Source organism: Sprattus sprattus (genome assembly GCF_963457725.1).
Source record: "Sprattus sprattus genome assembly, chromosome: 8".
NCBI classification, from domain to species: Eukaryota; Metazoa; Chordata; class Actinopteri; order Clupeiformes; family Clupeidae; genus Sprattus; species Sprattus sprattus.
Window position 1 is genome coordinate 7,263,900 of NC_137927.1, and position 10,000 is coordinate 7,273,899.

At 45.2% G+C, this 10,000-nt stretch overlaps 2 protein-coding genes across 2 annotated transcripts in view; one reads left to right on the forward strand and one right to left on the reverse strand.

Annotated features, from left to right (window-relative positions):
* Window positions 1-2,709, forward strand: part of polr2b (RNA polymerase II subunit B) — a 13,949-nt gene extending 11,240 nt beyond the window's left edge. Inside the window, exons 21-25 of the mRNA XM_080843623.1 lie at window positions 921-1,028; window positions 1,248-1,361; window positions 1,689-1,849; window positions 2,068-2,263; window positions 2,417-2,709. Coding sequence (XP_080699749.1) covers window positions 921-1,028; window positions 1,248-1,361; window positions 1,689-1,849; window positions 2,068-2,263; window positions 2,417-2,506 — 669 coding nt within the window. The 3' untranslated portion in view covers window positions 2,507-2,709. The remainder of the gene's footprint in view (window positions 1-920; window positions 1,029-1,247; window positions 1,362-1,688; window positions 1,850-2,067; window positions 2,264-2,416) is intronic.
* Window positions 2,710-3,334: 625 nt separating this feature from the next.
* igfbp7 (insulin-like growth factor binding protein 7) overlaps window positions 3,335-10,000 on the reverse strand; it is a 7,305-nt gene continuing 639 nt past the window's right edge. Inside the window, exons 2-5 of the mRNA XM_080843732.1 lie at window positions 8,562-8,671; window positions 6,997-7,104; window positions 6,086-6,212; window positions 3,335-4,184 (exon numbers count right to left, since the gene is read on the reverse strand). Coding sequence (XP_080699858.1) covers window positions 4,162-4,184; window positions 6,086-6,212; window positions 6,997-7,104; window positions 8,562-8,671 — 368 coding nt within the window. The 3' untranslated portion in view covers window positions 3,335-4,161. The remainder of the gene's footprint in view (window positions 4,185-6,085; window positions 6,213-6,996; window positions 7,105-8,561; window positions 8,672-10,000) is intronic.

Genomic DNA, 10,000 nt, shown 5'->3' on the forward strand with positions numbered 1-10,000 from the left:
ATGCACTCCCACACACATACACACACACACACACACACACACTCACACACACACACACAAACACACACTTTCTCACTCTCGCAAACACAGAAGCCAAGCTTTCATCCAACCTCCCCTTCTCCTTCTGTCTAAATGTGGATGAGCTGAGACCCACAGAAAGTCAAACTCAACCCCAGGCATCACCAGGGACAGTTACATTTACAGTTACATTTACATTTACATTTACAGTTACATTTACATTTACATTTACATTTACAGTTACATTTAGTCATTTAGCAGACGCTTTGGTCCAAAGTGACGTACAAGGGAGAGAAGAGTCAAGCTACGAGCAAGGGCCAGAGGGTGGTGGTTGTCTGATATTCTGAGATGTGTGTTGATATGTAATTGGCTGCAGAAAGTGAACTAACACCAGTAACTCAACAGCACTAAATGGATAGAGATGAGCTGCAAAAACAATGAGCTGCATTGTTGTTCATGTGTCGTCTCTTTATGTCTTAAACCTGTTGCAGGTATTTCATTCAGGGGGGTACAAAACAAAAGCTCTGGGAGAGACGTTGCGCTAAGCTAACACTGACTCAACAAACATAGCTTGTTAGTTGCATAGTGCAGGAAATACAGCTGTTGAATGGCACTTGATTAAATAAATACCCTAAAAACATCAAACCTCATAACCTTCATAAATATAAAACAAATCCCAGGCAGTGCGAAAGAATTTCAAACCTTTGGAGTGACAGCAGTGTAGTGTTAAATTGTGGTCCACATGGTCCAACTGACCAGCTCTGTTGTAATACGGGAAAAGAATAACAATAAATCATAACACAAATATTGACTCTGCAACCCACCCTCCCATCAATGAATGTGTGCGAGTATGGGTATGTTTATGTGTGTGTGTTCATGTCTTTGTGTGTGTGTGTGTGTAGGATATGCCATTTACCTGTGAGGGAATCACTCCTGACATCATCATCAATCCTCACGCCATCCCCTCCAGAATGACAGTCGGCCATTTGATCGAGTGTTTACAGGGGAAGGTATGTGTATATACACACACACTACAAATATTTAAAAAACTGTACGTACAATAGCACACCAATTCCTGACTTGTCCTTACTTCACACCAGTGGTAACATTAATGCCTTAATTCTAAGTATGAGATTTTGACACAATGAATGAATGAATGAATGCATGCAGTCTGATGTCTGTTGCTATGACCACGGCTGGGTGTTACCACGGTTTCATCCCCTCTGCAGGTCTCGGCCAATAAGGGAGAGATCGGCGACGCCACTCCCTTTAACGATGCGGTCAATGTGCAGAAGGTGTCCAACCTTCTGTCTGAGTACGGATATCACCTGAGAGGCAACGAGGTGCACACGCACAGGCACACGCACACGCACACACACACACACACACACACACACACACACACACACACACCTACCTTCTTTGTAAGTACTGATGTTAACTGGGAGGCAACAAAGTACACACACACACACACACACACACACACACCTACCTTCTTTGTAAGTACTGATGTTACCTGGGAGGCAACAAAGTACACACACACACACACACACAAACACACCTACATCTACCTGCTGCATAAGATAAAAGTAGTACTGGAATGTTGTGTATGGAACTTACCTGCTCTGTGTCTCTGTGTGTGTCTGTGTCTGTGTGTGTCTGCTGTGTAGGTGCTGTATAACGGCTTCACTGGCAGGAAGGTGACGTCTCAGGTCTTTATCGGGCCCACATACTACCAGCGACTCAAACACATGGTAGACGACAAGATCCACTCCCGCGCACGCGGCCCCGTACAGATCCTCAACAGACAGCCCATGGAGGGCAGGTCACGGTGTGTGTGTGTGAGTGTGTGTGAGTGTGTGTGTGTGTGTGTGTGTGTGTGTGTGTGTGTGTGTGTGTGTGTGTATGTGATTTCAGCTGTGTGTGTGTGTGTGCGTGTGTGTGTTTCAGTGAAGGGGGTATGCGTTTTGGTGGGATGGGTAAGTGATTGCCAGATTGCTAACAGGATGGGTGTGTGTGTGTGTGTGTGTGTGTGTGTGTGTGTTTCAGTGACGGTGGACTGCGTTTCGGTGAGATGGAGCGTGATTGTCAGATTGCTCACGGGGCGGCCCAGTTCCTGCGGGAGCGTCTGTTCGAGGCATCGGACCCGTACCAGGTGCACGTGTGCAACCTGTGTGGACTCATGGCCATCGCCAACACACGCACACACACCTACGAGTGCCGTGGCTGCCGCAACAAAACACAGGTAAATCAGCACACAGACACACACGCCCACACTTTGCTCCAATGTAGTGCAAGCAGTTTAAAATATTAATGATCAACTTTTTTTGTCATTGTTATAGCAGAGGTAACAAATGTATAATTTCAGTTTTGTTTGTGTGTGTGCGTGTGTGTGCAGATTTCGCTGGTGCGGATGCCATATGCCTGCAAGCTGCTGTTCCAGGAGCTCATGTCCATGAGCATCTCCCCACGCATGATGGTCAGCTAGACTTTCTGGGAGATGAAGTTCTCAGCTGGGTATGCTGGGATATGGTATAGTGTAAAATGTGGTTTTTGATGACCCAGATAAAGAGTGAGCTTTGGGATCATTGTGGAACAGTTTCTGTTGCTGGTAACATTTTGTTATTTTGGGTCTGACATCAAGTTTCAGTTACTTTAAAATCCTCTTGAATAAAGTTTTTTTTTTTAAAGAAAGAACATCCGTCTGACCTCCTGCTTGAGTTCATTCTGAGTCGGGTGCAGGTGTATGTGTGAGTGTGTTTAGGGACAGATGGAGAGATTGACTGTGTGTGTGTTTCCCATTCCAGACGTTCTTATCTTTATCAGCATTACACACACACACTCGTAAACACATCCTAAACACACACACACACACACAGCATCTCATGTTTAAGTGTAGAGGTTTTTGTGTTCTGCTGTGTTGTGTTGTGTGCGCACAGATTGATAAACATGTAACGGTAGTCAGTGTATGCTGTGAGTAATCCTCACTCCCCGACATCTTAAGAGACGTGCTAGCGACAGACAGACAGAGCACCCATGGGTTATAGCCTCTTTGCTAGCACACCCGCCTCCCATGCCTGAGGTTGAGAGTTTGAGTCCGGTGTGGAAAGAGTTGTGCTTGTCCACACAACACAGGTCACACTCACTCGGTTATGCACACACACACACACACACACACACACACACACACACACACACACACACACACACACACACACACACACACACACACACACACACACACACACACACACACACACACACACACAGTGTTTTCTCCATAAAAAGTCCACTCTGTCGGTCTGTCTGTCTTTATTAGTGTATGAATACAAACAGGCCAGTATGAGTGAGTCACATGGGGTGGGGGGGCAGAGTATAAACACAGGAAAAAGCCAACACCCTCCATACTAACATACTACACTATTAAACTTCTACTACATACCATACTACTTTAGTCCTCCATAGATGAGTATACTGCACCCACCTGCCTTGCCCTATGCTGGGGGAGGCAGGGGCAGCTACACACATACTTAAAGAAATAGCACCCATACTGAACGACATTCCAGAGAAATCCTCTTAGCGAGCCAGCTCTACAGGACACCCATGCATGTGCATGGTCGCGCACGTACACACACTCTCACTCAACCTGGAGCCGATGTTGCCTAACATGAATTGGGGGGGATGTGTGTGTGGTGCCTTTGCTCTAGTTGTGTGTGTATGTGTGTGCGTGCGTGTGGATTGTTTAAAAGCTTGTGTGTGTGTGTGTGTGTGTGCACGTGCGCTGTAAGCTGAGAGAGGGAGAAACTAATGCACTTACAGTATTTCTTCACAAACACTTTCTTATGTCCAAGCTAAACACACGTGGCATCTGTGCTACAGTGGAACAAAGGAACAGGAATGAAAACATTTTATATCCAAAAAAAAAATCAAAAACAACATCATCAACCTCATGTTTGAAGATCCACTGAAAAGCTAGTGGTTCAGAGATAAGTGTGTGCTGATTGGGATCAGAAGGTGGTTACACTTTGATGCATTTAAATGAATGAATTTGTGTCACGTGATGAGGTGTGTGTGTGTGTGTGTGTGTGTGTGTGTGTGTGTGTGTGTGTGTGTATCTGATGGGAATGCCTGCTGAGGGCGTCATCACAGCTCATCATCTTTGGTCACTGCAGAGGAGAGAAGAAGAGAAAGAGTTGAGTGCACAATCAGAGGATCTCTCAGTGTAGTGAGTCTGTAAACACACAGAGACGCGTGTGTGTTTGTGTGTGTGTGCGTGTGTGCGTGTGTGTGCGTGTGTGTGTGCGTGTGTGTGTGCGCATGCATGCATGTAGGACTTTTGTTAAATACTGCCTTTCCGATGGAAACAGTACATCTAGGCAAGCATGCCTGTGTGCGATTGCATGCATGGGCAACTCCCTGAGAGTGTGCGCACGCTTTAGGACAGGCTGGCGTGTGTTGACATCTTTCTGGCACACAGAGATCTATTCATATATGTGGGAGTGTGTGTGTAGTTAAGTGGTCTATTCATACACTGAGGTGTGTATAGTTAAACTTCAGCTCTTAAGGCCATGCATGTGTCAACGCGCTCACACACTCACTCAGTCACCCTGTGCTGTCACGGTAACCATCGCCCTGACAGCACACAGGCGAGTGCCGAGGGCACACTGAAGCATGCTGGGACTGGAGCGATGGGTAGCATAGCATTCCATCACAGGCGCGCACACACACACACACACACACACCCCAACATAAACAAACAAACTACAACGCACACACAGACTAACAACAATTTCTTACAATCTGTAGTAAAGATTCATCTACCTCACACAACATGCACTATGCACTTTTGTACACACTCACACTGGATAGAATCAAGCTTTATTATGCCTGCACACACACACAGCTACAGTGCCACTTTAAAGTATGTGAACCCCTTGACCACTTAGGAGTTTTCTGTTGTTTTACCATGATTTTTCATTTTTTTCATCACCAATTTTCCATAGAAGGAATGTCAGGTTTATGTTTATCATTTGCATGTACTTTTTTTAGAGGGAATTGTTTGAGTAGCCAAAAGACTACATGAAACATGGAATTAGTCCATTTCAAAAGTAAGTGAACCCCCAGCTGAATTGGTAAAGTCAAGCAGGTAACAGATTCAGTGAAACTTATTTGGGTGCTTAATTAGTCAATTAAGCAAACCGATCATCTGAGACATCCTTAGGGAAAGGTTTGGGCAACACAGATTAAAAGAGGGAGGAAACCAACCAAACTACTGTAGTGCCAAGGTGTACCCACACAGATCAACAATGCCGAAAGGAAACGAGATATCCGAGAACATCAGGAAGAAGGTTCTGACAGCCCATCAGTCTTGGGAAAGCTATAAGACCATCTCCAAAAGATTCCAGCTCCATCCATCCATCCAAGACAAATAATTTAGAAATGGAGGGCATTCAACATGACCACATCTCTTGCCCAAACCTTTCCCTAAGGATGTCTCAGATGATCGGTTTGCTCAATTGACTAATTATTCACCCAAATAAGTTTCACTGAATCTGTTACCTGCTTGACTTTATCAATTCAGCTGGGGGTTCACTTACTTTTGAAATGGACTAATTCCCATGTTTCATGTAGTTTTTCAGCTTCTCAAACAATTTCCTCTAAACAAGTACATGCAAATGATAAACATAAACCTGACATTTCATCTATGGAAAATTGGTGATAAAAAAATGAAAAATCATGGTAAAACAACAGAAAACGCTTAAGTCCTCAAGGGGTTCACATACTTTCAAGTGGCACTGTATATGCACACAATGTACCCCACTGTACACAAGGCTAGAGGCACAAACACGTGAACACACTCACTCACACACACACACACTGGGAAGAAACAACTGAAACAGAAGGAGAACTGGAGAGGAGGATTAAGAGAGAGAGAAAGGGATGGAGAGGAAGAGGAAGATGGAGAGGAGAGAGATGGAGAGAGGGAGAAGAGAATGGAAAGAGAGGGGAGGATGGAGTGAAGGATGGAGAGATAGACAAAGAGAGAAATGTGCCCATCCATAGTCACCTTTCTGGTCAGGGATGTCCTCCACGGAGTCGACCACATGGATGGTGCCTGATGCAAAGGCTTCTCCGCGCAAGTTAATGGCATGACACTCATATACACCAGCCACCTCTTTAGTCAGGGGGGAGATCTAACAAAACAGAGGGGGGGGGGGGGGGGGGTGTTAGAACTCTGTGTGTGTGTGTGTGTGTGTGTGTGTGTGTGTGTGTGTGTGCTGTGTAGAGGAGTGGATTGGTATAATCCTCATACCCCAGTGTAAATGTTTACAGGCAATGGTCTTTCTAGGATATAAACTGTTTATTCCCTAGAAGAATCCAATAAACACACACACACACACACACACTCTCACACACACACACACACACACACACACACACACACACACACACATACATACATACTAAAATGAGCGATATCGGAAGCAAATTGGGCAATATTTGTATGTGGATTTGAAAGCCAGTGGATCTTTCTGTTGCTGTCTTTCTCTGTGTGGGTGTATGTGTTTACTTGTGTTGTTTGTGATAAACAGACTGCTCAGTTAAAGTACAGGATCCTACATGTTTGTGCTTGTCCCAAAATATTTACGTGTTTCTGCCAAGTTTTTCACAGTAGAGATCTTTCCTTAACTCCCCATGAAACATGGACATTTTGCTATGCTAAGTGACCACACACACAAACAGATATAAATCTGCACCAGAAACAACATTAGCAAGTGACGACAGAAAAGTCATCATCACATACACACAAACACACACACACACACACTCACACACACAAACAAAAAACCTCAGATGTAGCATTTGGTTTCTATGTTGGCAATAAGTGTGTATATGTGTGTGTGTTTGGTGTGTGTGTGTGCGCGTGTGCATGTGTGTGAGAGAGAGAGAGAGTGTGTGTGTGTGTGTGTGTCTCACCAGAACCCATCCTGTGACCTCGTGTTTCTCTGGGCCTCCACGGGTCTGGATTGCCAGGTTGTCACGGTCGCCAGGCAACAACTCAGTCCTGCCCTTACCGGGGACAATCTGTGGGAGACAACCACCTTTAGCCTTTAACCACCTCTCTAACACTACACAGCAGCCCACTCACACATACTCATAACAGGTTAACACATATCCTTTTTCAAAGCACGGTTTGAGCTATGCAAGACAGCGTGTGTGTGTGTGTGTGTGTGTGTGTGTGTGTGTGTGTGTGTGTGTGTATTCATGTGTGTGTGTGTTTTGCGTCTCCTGGGGCTAGGATTGGGTGAGACCTGTACAAACTCTCTCTGCTGGAATCTACTGAAACCCAATCACGTATGACAAAAGCCCAATAACACACACACACACACACACACACACACACACACACACACACACACACACAGGTCAGAAAGACACATTCTTTACTGAACATGAAAAATGACAGGAGATGAGCTGTAAGAAATGAGGAGACACGACGAGACACACACACACACACACAAACACACACACACACACACATACATGTCACATGACTGAGAGGTTGGTTCAGTCTCAGCAGGATACTTTTAATTGTAGAGAATCAGGCTGGAGCTTCAACACACCTGTGACCTCCTGGATCAACTATTAGCCTCAATTATGAGAATGAGCCTAGGCATGCAAGATTCTACTCACAGTCCCTCTCTTTCTAAATCTCTCTCTCTTTGCCTCTCTCTCTCCCTCTCTTTCTAAATGTCTCTCTCCCCCTCTCTCTCTAAATGTCCCTCTCTCTCCCTCTCTTTGTAAATGTCACTCTCTCTCTCCCTCTTATTTTTAATCTCTCTCTCTCGCTCTCTCTCTCTCTAAATCCTGGAATGTTGTCACACTCAAACCCGGTCTCTCTGGGTCTTAATGCACCCTCTACCCTCCTCACTTCCTGTCCACTTCCTAGTGTATTCACTTAATTTCCTCTCTACTTCCTGTTGCCTCCACCTCACTTCCTGTTTTCATGTCCTGTTATTGTCTCACTGTATATCTATGTATGTAAACCAGAGCAGGCCACTCCAGCACACACAAACACACACACACACACACACACACACACACACACACACACACACACACACACACACACACACACACGCAATCTGTTTTTTTCTCAGCTTGTTGGTGAGAGGTCTCTTATTTCTGCCCCTCACTGTAAAACACACAGAACAGAACAAAATGTGTAATTCCTTTGGGAACTAGACCTGGAGCCATCCAATCCGGGCCAGATCTGCTTCCCTGTCAGCTGTTGACCCACAATAACCTTTATGCCAACAGAAGGTTTTGCTCAGAATGTATCAATGACATTCTGTCTTCTGATGTGAAGTTTCTATCCAGCAAGAGGAAATTCTGCCAGGCCAATACACAAGAGTGGGGATGCTGAAATGTATGCGTTTGCTAGCAGGTGTGTGTCTGTGTGTGTGTATGTTTGAGTGTGTGTGTATGTGTGTGTGTGTGTGTGTGTGTATGTGTGTGTGTGTGTGTGTGTGTGTGTGTACCTTCTTCCAGGTGACCACAGGGGTGGGGACGCCAATGGCCTCACAGCTCAGGTACACCTGAGAGCCGGTCACGTTCCACACCTCACCTGGAGCTGTCACGATCACTGGAGCTGTGGAAGGAAAGAAGAGAAAGAAGAAGGAAGAGAGAGAAAGGGGGGGAGAGGAGGAGAGAGGAGAAGAGAAAGGAGAGAGAGGAGTTGGTGGAGTGGTGGAGAGAGAAAAAGTAGTGTGATTTATTAGCTTCAACTTTGGGATTAATGGCATGAATAGCTCGGGGGAAATACAGGTCATTCGATGATTGACACACTTTATAGGACAGGAATGTGTGTGTGTGAGTGTGTGTGTATGTGTATGTTTGTGTGTGTGTGAAATAGAGTGTGTGTGTGTGTGTGTGTGTGTGTATTTGTGTGTGTGTGTGTGTGTGTTGTTTATGAAGTATGTTTATGAAGAGACAGAATGCACACTGACAGAATGCATAGGTTTGTTTGCAAAGTGTATGCTTAGTAAATGTGTCAAAAGTGTGTAAGAGAGAGGAGATATCTCCACAAAAAGAGTATGTGTGTCTGTGTGTGTGTGTGTGTGTGTGTGTGTGTGCGTGTGTGTGTGTGTGTGTGTGCGTGTGTGTGTGTGTGTGCACAAACTGTCCCGACTTTGTTAATCTACCTCCCAGCACTCAGAACACACTAGCTCTGGCTTAAACCAACATCACAGTGTGTGAGTGTGTATGTGAGTGAGTGTGTGAGGGAGAGCATGTTTGATCTGGATCTATCCTCTTTCACACACACAAATCCCTGTCTGAGTCGGAATGCCAGACATGTCCGTTCAGGGCACGCAGAAGTGCCCCCCAAAAACAATACCCCCAGCTCACTGGTGTGTGTGTGTGTGTGTGTGTGTGTGTGTGTGTGTGTGTGTGTGTGTACACATTTTACCTCATCATTCTGTCATTTTGTACTGGATGCAAATCTTAGCTGTCAGCTCTAATCAAGTTCCACCCTTGGGCACATTCTCCAGCTTACAGTATATAAACCCTGAGGCTACAGCTTTCTGCCACACACACTGGCATGAAAACACACACACACACACACACACACACGCACACACACACACTCTCTCACACACAGACATACACACACACACTCACTTACTCTCACACACACGCTCACACTCTCTCTCCTTTCTCTCTCTCACACACACACAATCACACTCTCTTTATTACACACACACACACACACACGCACACACTTACACACAGAGCCCGAGCAGGTGCTCACACACACACGTTAAATTGCATTGTTCAGTGCTCAGTATGCTGTGTTGTGTGAGTGTTTAAGTTAGCACAGAATTGCGTGCAGTAGTCACCCTCACATCCTTATTTACTCTTAGTAGCCATCATTCGGATAATAAAATACATCACAGATGATCATACTCATCTATTGCCA